Here is an 11,548-nt window from a genome sequence, read left to right on the forward strand (position 1 = left end):
CCCAGGGCAGCGTGGCGATCACGCAGCGTCGCCCTTCCCGTCCGTCTCCCGCTCCCCTGGGCAGCGGGCCGATCCACGCAGCACCGCCCTTCCCGTCCCATCTCCCGCTCCGCCTGGGCAGCGGGGCGGTCACGCAGCACCGCCCTTCCCGTCCGTCTCCCGCTCCGCCTGGGCAGCGGGGCGTCACGCAGCACCGCCCTTCCCGTCCGTCTCCCGCTCCGCCTGGGCAGCGGGGCGGCCACGCAGCACTGCCCGTCCGTCCGTCCCGTCTCCCGCTCCGCCTGGGCAGCGGGGCCGGTCACGCAGCGCCGCCCTTCCCGTCCCGTCTCCCCGCTCCGCCTGGGCAGCGGGGCCGGTCACGCAGCGCCGCCCTTCCCTTCCCGTCCCGTCTCCCCGCTCCCCCTGGGCAGCGGGGCCAGTCACGCAGCACCGCCCTTCCCGTCCCGTCTCCCCGCTCCGCCTGGGCAGCGGGGCCGGTCACGCAGCACCGCCCTTCCCGTCCCGTCTCCCCGCTCCGCCTGGGCAGCGGGGCCGGTCACGCAGCGCCGCCCTTCCCTTCCCGTCCCGTCTCCCCGCTCCGCCTGGGCAGCGGGGCCGGTCACGCAGCACTGCCCTTCCCGTCCGGTCTCCCCGCTCCGCCTGGGCAGCGGGGCCGGTCACGCAGCGCCGCCCGTCCCTTCCCGTCCCGTCTCCCCGCTCCGCCTGGGCAGCGGGGCCGGTCACGCAGCACTGCCCTTCCCGTCCCGTCCCGTCTCCCCGCTCCGCCTGGGCAGCGGGGCGATCACGCAGCGCCGCCCTTCCCGTCCCGTCTCCCGCTCCGCCTGGGCAGCGGGGCGATCACGCAGCGCCGCCCTTCCTTCCGTCCGTCTCCCGCTCGGCCTGGGCAGCGGGGCCAATCACGCAGCACCGCCCTTCCCGTCCCGTCTCCCTGCTCCGCCTGGGCAGCGGGGCCGGTCACGCAGCACCGCCCTTCCCGACCCGTCTCCCCGCTCCGCCTGGGCAGCGGGGCCGGTCACGCAGCGCCGCCCTTCCCTTCCGTCCGTCTCCCGCTCCGCGCGGGCAGCGGTGCCGGTCCCGCAGCACTGCCCTTCCCGTCCCGTCCCGTCTCCCCGCTCCGCCTGGGCAGCGGGGCGGCCACGCAGCACCGCCCTTCCGTCCCGTCTCCCGCTCCGCCTGGGCAGCGGGGCGATCACGCAGCGCCGCCCCTTCCTTCCGTCCCGTCTCCCGCTCCGCCTGGGCAGCGGGCGATCACGCAGCGCCGCCGCTTCCTTCCCGTCCCGTCTCCCGCTCCGCCTGGGCAGCGGGCGATCACGCAGCGCCGCCCTTCCTTCCGTCCCGTCTCCCGCTCCGCCTGGGCAGCGGGGCGATCCACGCAGCGCCGCCCTTCCCGTCCGTCCGTCTCCCGCTCCGCCTGGGCAGCGGGGCCGGTCCCGCAGCGCCGCCCTTCCCGTCCCGTCTCCCCGCTCCGCCTGGGCAGCGGGGCCGGTCACGCAGCGCCGCCCTTCCCGTCCCGTCTCCCCACTCCGCCTGGGCAGCGGGGCCGGTCACGCAGCACCGTCCTTCCCGTCCCGTCTCCCCGCTCCGCCTGGGCAGCGGGGCCGGTCACGCAGCGCCGCCCTTCCCGTCCCGTCCCATCTCCCCGCTCCGCCTGGGCAGCGGGGCCGGTCACGCAGCGCCGCCCTTCCCGTCCCGTCCCATCTCCCTGCTCCGCCTGCTGTCTGGCCGCATGGGTCCCTTCGTCCTTGCCCTGCAGTGGGAGGGGAGTGGGGGGCTAGGACGCCCCCATGAGCGAGGCATGCGCGCTCTCTCTCTCTCTCTCTGCAGTGCTCACGACCTGACCCCATGGAAGCTCTCTGAGCCCTGCAGCCTCCTCCTCCAGCGAGCTGTGGACACAGGCGAGGTCCCCAAGCAGGTACTGGGGGGCCTCTCGGGGAGCCAGGAGCCTGGCCGCCTCCCCACAGCAGGGAACCCAGGCAGCGTGGGGGGCTGTGGGCAGAGGATGCCCTTGTCTGGACCCGGGAAGGGGAGGCACAGGAAGCAGCGATGCAATGGGGCAGCTTGGGACTGGGGGGGACCTGCAGCCCCACATTCTCACTCTGGGCTTCCATTGCAGGTGGTCATCCCCACCATGACCTGTCTCCACTTCGGCATCCTCTGGGAGCTGGCTCGTGTCTCCGGCACCGTCCCTGCGCAGGTGAGGCCGATGGGGAGTCCCTGCCGAGAAGGGCGGGGTGGGGGTCATCCCTGGCTCTGCCTCTGGGTCCCTGCCCCTCACAGCCTCCTCTGCTCCTACCCCAGAAGGAGCTGCTGGCCCTGAAGCACAAAGTCGCCTCCTTCTGCTCCCTCTGCCAGAGCTGCCTGACCGACGTGGACTCCAGCGTCCAAGAGCAGGTGAGAGGTGGACAAGGGCTGGTGCCGAGGGCTGGACAGGCTGCAGCTCGGGGGGGGGTGGGAGCCCCCCCAGCAGCGCTGTTTGTGGGGTGCTCATTCTGCCTCTGTCTGTCCAGGCCTTCGTGCTGCTGAGTGACCTGCTGCTGGTGTTCAGCCCGCAGCTGGCTCGAGGCGAGCAGGCGGCGCTGGAGCTGCTGGTGTACCGGCCTGACGTCGCCCTGCAGTCCCAGCTGGCCGGATTCCTCATGGATCACGTCTTCCACCACGCCGAGCTTGTGGGCAGCGGTGCGTACTCACCCCATGGGGCTGGGGGCAGGGGGCGAGGGCGGGAGAGAGGGCTGAGGGTGGGGGGCACAGAGAAATGGGGAGAGGGATCTGCGGGGCAAAAGCCTCACTCCCCGCCCTGTCCTCTGCAGATGACGAGGACAGCGAGGGGAAGATCGAGAGGCTACACCAACGGCGCAACCTGCTGGCCGGCTTCTGCAAACTCATCATCTACAACGTGCTGGAGCTGAGCGCCGCCTCTGATGTCTTCAAGCACTACGCCAAGGTGGGGGGGACCCCGCGCCACAGGGCGGGGGGCAGGGGCGCACCTACCATACCAGTGTCTGAATACCTAGAGCTCGGGGTGGAGATCGGGGATGGACTCTCTAATCTCTGGGGCTGCACCCGGCTCCCCGCTGCCGGCGTTGTGACCCACCCGGCACATGGGGGCCCCCACCACCCTGCTCTCCCTTCCAGTTCTACAAGGACTACGGGGACATCATCAAGGAGACGCTGAGCCGGGCGCGGCAGATTGACCGGGACGAGTGGGCCCGCACCCTTCTCCTCAGCCTGCAGCAGGTACCGGGGAGGGGCCCGTGCCCACTGCTGCTTGGGGGAGAGGGGAGTCTGTATATGGGGAGGCCCTTGGGTTGGCCCGTCCCTGTGCGTCTGTGTAGGGAGGTGGCTGGAGGATGGGACTCGGGCTGCCGTGCGGCCCCATGTCTGAGACTCTGCCCCCTGTGCAGCTGCTGACAGAGCTGCTGCTGCAGCAGGGCCCCAACGGAGTTTTCGGCGAGGACTTCCGGGAGATCCGGGACCTGGCACGGCGCTTCTCCCTGTTCTTCGGCCTGCACCAGATGCACAACCGCCAGGCGCTAGTCGCCCTGCACAAGTGAGACGGGGGGCTGGGTGGGGGCATGCTGGGAGTCCGGGAGCCTCTAGGACTTGGGGAGGGGCACGCTGGGCTCAGCACTTAACGTGGGGGTGGGAGGGCTGGAGTCCCCCCCTTCCTCCATCCTGCTCCCCATCTCTCTCTCTCCTGCCCAGGGCTGGCATCAAGTTTGCCTTCCAGGAGCCAGCACCCTCTGGCTCAGAGCTGGGGCCCCTCAACCTGCCCTTCCTGGAGGTGCTGAGCGAATTCTCCCCCCGCCTGCTGTGCCCGGACAAGAAACTGCTGTGAGTGCCCAGGGTGGTGGGCTGTGGGGGTGGGAGAGAACTGGGCTTTCAGGAGAGCTGGGGGGGGGCGATTACAGAGGCCCCCATGCTGTAAGGATTTACCGGCCTTTGAGGGGGTCAGTAAGCAAGGAGACAAGGGGGACCCAGTGGATAGACTGACTTAGATTCCCAGAAAGCCTTTGCCCAGCCCCCTCCCCAAAGGCTCGTAGGCAAAGTCAGCTGTGATGGGACAGGAGGGGAGGTCCCCTCCTGGATCGGTACCTGGGTAACAGGCAGGAAACAAAGGGGTGGAACAAAGGGGCAGTTTTCAGCGTGGGGAGAGGGAAATCGTGGTGCCCCCCCCCAGGGGTCTGTGCTGGGCCCCGTCCTATGCCACAGAGTCATCAACCATCTGGATAAAGGGTGAAGAGTGAGGTGGCAACATCTGCAGATGATACAAAACTGCTCCGGATAGTTGAGTCCCCGGCAGCCTGGGACGAGCTGCAAAGGACCTCACAGAACTGGGTGACGGGGAACAACCTGGCAGGTGAAATTCAGGGTTGATCAATGCAAAGTGATGCACGTTGGAAAACTCATCCCAACTCGACCTGTGCAGTGATGGGGCCGAATGAGCTGCTACCGCTCAAGAGATCTTGGAGTCACTGTGGGGAGTTCTCTGCAAACACCCGCTCGACGTGCAGCCGCAGCTGGAAAAGCGAACAGGATGTTGGGAATCATTAGGGAAGGGAGAGAGAATCAGACAGAAAATATCCTGTTGCCTCTCTGTAAATCCATGGGACCCCCACACCTGGAACACTGTGTGCAGATGGGGCGCCCCATCGCAGAAAGGATCTATTGGAATTGGAAAAAGTTCAGAAAAGGGCAAGAAAAGTTATTAGGGGTATAGAATGGCTTCCATGTGAGGAGAGGGACTTTTCAGCCTGGAAAACAGACAACTAAGGGAGGATATGATTGCGATCTATAAAATCATGACGGGTGCGGAGAAAGTAGATAAGGGAGTGTTATTTACTGCTTCTCATAACACACGAACTAGGGGCCACCCAATGAAATGAACAGGCAGCAGGTTTAAAACAAACACAAGGACGTATTTTTTCACACAACGCACAGTCAGTCTGGGGAACTCCTCGCCAGGGGATGTTGTGAAGGCCAAGACCATAACAGGGCTCAAAGAAGAACTAGATCAGTTCCTGGAGGACGGGCCCGTCGATGGCTACTAGCCAGGCTGGGCAGGGATGGGGGCCCTGGCCTCTGTTTGCCAGGAGCTGGGAATGGGCGACAGGCTGGGTCACTTGATGATTCCGTTCTGTTCGTTCCCTCTGGGGCACCTGGCACTGGCCGCTCTCGGAAGACAGGACACTGGGCTGGATGGACCTTTGGTCTGACTGAGTGTGTCAGACTCGCAGATCGGGCCTGCTCTTGACCCCGTGCGGTCCGTGGGGGGGGGGTGCCTCCTTCAGTGCAACAGCCCTTCTCAGGGGGCCACTCTCTCTCGGGGTCAGGCCCCTCCACCTCCTGGAGCCGCACCTCTCTGAGCCTCAGCACGTCTGTCTCTGCCGTGCCCCCCCCCCCCGGAGTCCTCTCGTTTTGGACCCCCCGGGCCTCCTCACCCCCGAAGGGGTTGATGCAACCCTGATCTCTAGACCAGAGTGATTCTCCGCCAGCGTAACACAGGAGGGTTTATCGAGCGTTGACCCCAGCACAGGAAACTCTCCGGGGCTCAGGCCTGGCCTCCCTCAGCCCAGCACATCCCAGTCCCCCTGCAGCCAGGGGGGCTCTGCCTGCTCCCCCCTCCAGCCCTGAGCCCCCCTGCTTCCCAGCTGGGCAACTGATACCCTTGGCCCCAAGCCCCCTCTGTCCATTGGCTTCTCTCCAGGGAAACAGGGTCGTAAACAGGCAGGCCTGGGTCTCCTCTCAGCCCCCCTCTGGCTGGAACCGGCTGGTCAGGTCACCGGGGTCCTCTCCCCGCAGCCCATTGTCCTCCCACTGGCCAGAACCGGCTGTAACTCCTGAGCTGGGTCTCCGGGTCATCGGATCTCTCTTCTCCAGGCCATTGGCTGGGGTCCCAAGTTCCCTCTCTGGTCCTGTGTCCCAACGAACTCCCTCTCCCCTCCCCTCGTTAAACCAGTAACACCCGGGGACACTGAGTCCCCCCCCCCCCCCGCATGCAATCCACTGGGAAACCCAGAAAACCCCCATTTCGTCACACTCAGTATGGCCATTCGTATGTCCTTCTGCCTTCCCTCCCACAGCCTGTCCTACCTGGAGCAGACCTGCCAGGCCAGGCTTTCCCCACCACAGAGGGGGAAGCGCTGGAATTCACTCGTGATGTATCGCCGCTCGCTGAGGTCCCTGGATGACATGGGCTCCGCCGCCAGCCGGATTGCAGCCCCCCGACCCCGCAGGAGACCTGGCTCCGCAGCCAAGAGAAGGCGTCTGGCTGGTGAGAGACAAATCGCACACGCTGCTGCCCCAGCTGGGAAATAGCAGGTGTAACGCTGCTTGCAGTGCCTAGTCCAGAGTGGGAGCGCCAGTCACAGACGCTCCTCAGGGACAGGGGGCTTAGCCGTGTGCTAGCCGGTCCCTCGCACGCAGCATCGCAGCAGTGTCCAGTTTGCTGCCGCTCCCGGAGGGCCAGTCCCTTCCCCAGGTCAGTTCTGCCTGCGGCTTGTAGCCCGCACGGACTGCGTGAACCCGGGAGTTACTCACACGCTTAAAGCAAGTCGACAGAGAGCCACTCAGGTGAGTGACGGTGGTAGGTTTCAGGTGATGGAGCTGTGTGTGTCCTGGGGTAAGCCGGTCACACCTACACACACACACACCCTTCGCCCCCAGCGTGCAAGCAGGGTAATCAGCTCCTTGTCAGGGCCGCGTGTTCTGAGCTGCTGGGAGGAGTCCGCCTGCTTGACTCTCCTTCGTGGGGCGGTCTCCTCTCGCTGACAGGCCCCAGGGAAGTTCCAGGTGCACTGTCCCAGCCCCTAGCACTAATGACTGTCCTCTCCTGGCAGGCGGCTACCACAGTCACAGGCCCAAACACAAGCATGCAGTGTGGGACACCGATGGTACATGTGAGATTCGTGCAGGCAGCAGCTCCCTGTCCTTCCCATTGTAACCCCTGTGCTGCCAGTGCTAGCACACCGATGAGCCGGACCGCTTCCAGCTCTGTGTTCGACTGAGACACGGGCACATTGGCGCGGGTCTGTCGAACCTGGGGGGCTGCAGGTCAGGATTGGGGGGGCGCCAGCCAGAGCTGGGAGGTGGGGGAGAGCCCAGGGATAGCAGGGGGCCGTGGGGGAACCCAGGGTGCAGGTAGGGGGGGAGGGGACAGTGGGGTGACTCTGGCGCCAGGTCTGGATCACCTGGCCTCTGTCTCTCTCCTGTTGCAGACTCGTCTGAGCCAGGGGATTCCAGCCTCCAGCTGAGCAGCCTCCTGAAGACCCCGATGCTCACGTCGACGGCGCTGAAAAGGGGACGCCAGCCGGGCAGCCCGGCGCAGCTGCAGGAGGAGGAGGGGTCCGAGTTGGACTTCATGCAGAGGTGAGACCCATGGGGGGCGAGGCAGAGCAGAGCCAGCGGGAATGGGGGGCACTTTAACCTGCTCTGGCCCTCCTGTCCCTTGCAGCCAGCCCTGGTTCAGCTCCCAGCGCTCCCGAGAATCGCCCGGCCGGCGGCAGCAGCTCCTGGCCCCCCGGAGCACCTCGAGACTTGGGCTGGGCAGCAGGATGGACCGGTGAGGAGCCGTCGCTGTCCTGAGGGGCGGCGCTCCCTCTCTGGGCTGGAGCCCCCTTAACCCTGCCCTGTGTCCCCTAGGCTCAGCCTGATGGACGAGGAGGAGGAGACGGTGATCCCGGAGGAGAGCAGCGACGAGGAGGATGCCCAGGGCCTGGACATGGTGAGGGGGCCCCTGGTGATGTGTCGAGGGCCTGTGAGCCCCGGCCTGACTGGGGCAGGCCCCTTACACGCAGCCTGGCTGGGGATGAGCCTAACAGGAGCTGCGTCCAGCGGGGTGTTCAGGGCCTGGCCCCCCACAGCCCCTTCCCCTGGGGCTCTCTCTCTTGCAGCCAGGCCGCTGGCTGGCTTCCGGGTTGGGGGGCACAGAGGGCACTAAGGCAGTGGAGTTTTCCTCTCCAGCCGCTGAGCCGCTCGCACAGCTCCCAGGGTGAGCAGCTCCGGGACCTCTTCGACTCCTCCATCCTTGGCATCGAGGTGAGCGCAGGGAAGTGTGAGAGCTGGGGGGGCACCTGCCGTGCTGCACTGGGGGAGCCAAGTCTCACTGGGAATCTCTCCCCCGCAGGATCCCTGATGTGGCTGGAGCACGCTGGAGACCACCCCTGTCCGGGACCGGGCACTCGCTGGGCGTGGTCTTTCTCAGGGAATTACACACCAGCCTAGTTTTCTGTTGCACTTTTATTGCGTCCGGCTCCAGGAGCGGGTTCCCAGTGTGGGTGAGCACCCTGGGGACTCTGGGTTGACGGGTCTGGGCCGGGCTGCTGTTACACGTTACGGGGTTGGTTCTACCCATTAATAAAGTTCTTTATTGGCAGACCCCTGTGTGCAGGGAGGTGACTAGCCTTGGAGAGGGGACGCACTAGGACTCGCTGCACAATGCTGTGGGGCAGGGGACGCAGGGTGGGGAGATGGATGAGAGAGTCATTGCTGAGGGTGACCAGAGGCAGAGGATGTGGGAGTCGCCGTGTGACACGTAGCGCACCCAGCGGTGGGGCCGGGCTGGGCTCAGAGGGGATGACGTAGGAGTCGCCGTGTGACACGTAGCGCACCCAGCGGTGGGGCCGGGCTCAGAGGGGATGACGTAGGAGTCGCCGTGTGACACGTAGCGCACCCAGCGGTGGGGCCGGGCTGGGCTCAGAGGGGGTGGCGTAGGAGTGGCCGGGAGACACGTGGCGCATCCAGCGGTGGGGCGGGCCGGGCTCAGAGGGGATGGCGTAGAGTCGCCGTGTGACACGTGGCGCGCAGCGGTGGGGCCGGGCTCAGAGGCGGATGGCGTGGAGTCGCCGTGTGACACGTAGCGCGCAGCGGTGGGGCCGGGCTCAGAGGGAGGGCGTAGGAGTCGCCGTGTGACACGTGGCGCGCAGCGGTGGGGCCGGGCTCAGAGGGGAGGACGTAGGAGTCGCCGTGTGACACGTAGCGCACCCAGCGGTGGGGCCGGGCTCAGAGGGGGAGGACGTAGGAGTCGCTGTGAGACACGTAGCGCACCCAGCGGTGGGGCCGGGCTCAGAGGCGGATGACGTAGGAGTCGCCGTGTGACACGTAGCGCACCCAGCGGTGGGGCCGGGCTCAGAGGCGGATGACGTAGGAGTCGCCGTGTGACACGTAGCGCACCCAGCGGTGGGGCCGGGCCGGGCTCAGAGGGGATGACGTAGGAGTCGCCGTGTGACACGTAGCGCACCCAGCGGTGGGGCCGGGCTCAGAGGGGGATGACGTAGGAGTCGCCGTGAGACACGTGGCGCACCCAGCGGTGGGGCTGGGCTCAGAGGGGAGGGCGTGGAGTCGCTGTGAGACACGTGGCGCGCACCCAGCGGTGGGGCCGGGCCGGGCTCAGAGGGGATGACGTAGGAGTCGCCGTGTGACACGTAGCGCACCCAGCGGTGGGGCTGGGCTCAGAGGGGGAGGACGTAGGAGTCGCCGTGTGACACGTAGCGCACCCAGCGGTGGGGCCGGGCTCAGAGGGGGAGGACGTAGGAGTCGCCGTGTGACACGTAGCGCACCCAGCGGTGGGGCCGGGCCGGGCTCAGAGGGGGAGGACGTGGGAGTCGCCGTGTGACACGTAGCGCACCCAGCGGTGGGGCCGGGCTCAGAGGGGGATGACGTAGGAGTCGCCGTGTGACACGTAGCGCACCCAGCGGTGGGGCCGGGCTCAGAGGGGGATGACGTAGGAGTCGCTGTGAGACACGTAGCGCACCCAGCGGTGGGGCCGGGCCGGGCTCAGAGGGGATGACGTAGGAGTCGCCGTGTGACACGTAGCGCACCCAGCGGTGGGGCCGGGCTGGGCTCAGAGGGGATGACGTAGGAGTCGCTGTGAGACACGTAGCGCACCCAGCGGTGGGGCTGGGCCGGGCTCAGAGGCGGATGACATAGGAGTCGCCGTGTGACACGTAGCGCACCCAGCGGTGGGGCCGGGCTCAGAGGGGGAGGACGTAGGAGTCGCTGTGTGACACGTAGCGCACCCAGCGGTGGGGCTGGGCTCAGAGGGGATGACGTAGGAGTCGCCGTGAGACACGTAGCGCACCCAGCGGTGGGGCTGGGCTCAGAGGCGGATGACGTAGGAGTCGCCGTGTGACACGTAGCGCACCCAGCGGTGGGGCCGGGCCGGGCTCAGAGGGGATGACGTAGGAGTCGCCGTGTGACACGTAGCGCACCCAGCGGTGGGGCCGGGCTCAGAGGCGGATGACGTAGGAGTCGCCGTGTGACACGTAGCGCACCCAGCGGTGGGGCCGGGCTCAGAGGGGATGACGTAGGAGTCGCCGTGTGACACGTAGCGCACCCAGCGGTGGGGCCGGGCTCAGAGGCGGATGACGTAGGAGTCGCTGTGAGACACGTAGCGCACCCAGCGGTGGGGCCGGGCCGGGCTCAGAGGGGATGACGTAGGAGTCGCCGTGTGACACGTAGCGCACCCAGCGGTGGGGCCGGGCCGGGCTCAGAGGGGGATGACGTAGGAGTCGCTGTGAGACACGTAGCGCACCCAGCGGTGGGGCCGGGCTGGGCTCAGAGGGGGATGACGTAGGAGTCGCCGTGTGACACGTAGCGCACCCAGCGGTGGGGCCGGGCTGGGCTCAGAGGGGGATGACGTAGGAGTCGCCGTGTGACACGTAGCGCACCCAGCGGTGGGGCCGGGCTCAGAGGCGGATGACGTAGGAGTCGCTGTGAGACACGTAGCGCACCCAGCGGTGGGGCCGGGCTGGGCTCGGAGGGGATGACATAGGAGTCGCCATGTGACACGTAGCGCACCCAGCGGTGGGGCCGGGCCGGGCTCAGAGGGGATGACGTAGGAGTCGCCGTGTGACACGTAGCGCACCCAGCGGTGGGGCCGGGCTGGGCTCAGAGGGGGATGACGTAGGAGTCGCTGTGAGACACGTATCGCACCCAGCGGAGGGGCCACGCCGGGCTCGGAGGGGAGGGCGTAGGAGTCGCCGTGTGACACGTCGCGCACTCCAGCGGTGGGGCTGGCCGGGCTCAGAGGGGATGACGTAGGAGTCGCCGTGTGACACGTAGCGCACCCAGCGGTGGGGCCGGGCTCAGAGGGGATGACGTAGGAGTCGCCGTGTGACACGTAGCGCACCCAGCGGTGGGGCCGGGCTGGGCTCAGAGGGGGATGACGTGGGAGTCGCTGTGAGACACGTAGCGCACCCAGCGGTGGGGCCGGGCCGGGCTCAGAGGGGGAGGACGTAGGAGTCGCCGTGTGACACGTAGCGCACCCAGCGGTGGGGCCGGGCCGGGCTCAGAGGGGATGACGTGGGAGTCGCCGTGTGACACGTAGCGCACCCAGCGGTGGGGCCGGGCTCAGAGGGGATGACGTGGGAGTCGCCGTGTGACACGTGGCGCGCAGCGGTGGGGCGGGCCGGGCTCAGAGGCGGATGACGTAGGAGTCGCCGTGTGACACGTAGCGCACCCAGCGGTGGGGCCGGGCCGGGCTCAGAGGGGATGACGTAGGAGTCGCCGTGTGACACGTAGCGCACCCAGCGGTGGGGCCGGGCTCAGAGGC

The 11,548-nt window shown here is 67.4% G+C and overlaps 1 protein-coding gene across 4 annotated transcripts in view; it reads left to right on the forward strand.

The window, feature by feature from the left end:
* The window catches only part of STAG3 (stromal antigen 3), a 34,491-nt gene extending 26,118 nt beyond the window's left edge, over positions 1 to 8,373 (forward strand). For 3 of the 4 annotated variants that reach the window (XM_039500098.1, XM_039500100.1, XM_039500099.1), the window contains 14 exons: positions 1,825 to 1,912; positions 2,114 to 2,194; positions 2,299 to 2,391; positions 2,508 to 2,676; positions 2,808 to 2,941; positions 3,133 to 3,234; positions 3,402 to 3,547; positions 3,703 to 3,831; positions 6,081 to 6,271; positions 7,215 to 7,365; positions 7,451 to 7,558; positions 7,639 to 7,720; positions 7,960 to 8,034; positions 8,123 to 8,373. In XM_039500098.1, coding sequence (XP_039356032.1) covers positions 1,825 to 1,912; positions 2,114 to 2,194; positions 2,299 to 2,391; positions 2,508 to 2,676; positions 2,808 to 2,941; positions 3,133 to 3,234; positions 3,402 to 3,547; positions 3,703 to 3,831; positions 6,081 to 6,271; positions 7,215 to 7,365; positions 7,451 to 7,558; positions 7,639 to 7,720; positions 7,960 to 8,034; positions 8,123 to 8,131 — 1,558 coding nt within the window. In that variant the 3' untranslated portion in view covers positions 8,132 to 8,373. The remainder of the gene's footprint in view (positions 1 to 1,824; positions 1,913 to 2,113; positions 2,195 to 2,298; positions 2,392 to 2,507; positions 2,677 to 2,807; positions 2,942 to 3,132; positions 3,235 to 3,401; positions 3,548 to 3,702; positions 3,832 to 6,080; positions 6,272 to 7,214; positions 7,366 to 7,450; positions 7,559 to 7,638; positions 7,721 to 7,959; positions 8,035 to 8,122) is intronic. The other variant, XM_039500101.1, reaches the window with a different exon arrangement.
* Positions 8,374 to 11,548: the final 3,175 nt, after the last annotated feature.

Source organism: Mauremys reevesii, linkage group 14 (genome assembly GCF_016161935.1).
Source record: "Mauremys reevesii isolate NIE-2019 linkage group 14, ASM1616193v1, whole genome shotgun sequence".
Taxonomy (NCBI): domain Eukaryota; kingdom Metazoa; phylum Chordata; order Testudines; family Geoemydidae; genus Mauremys; species Mauremys reevesii.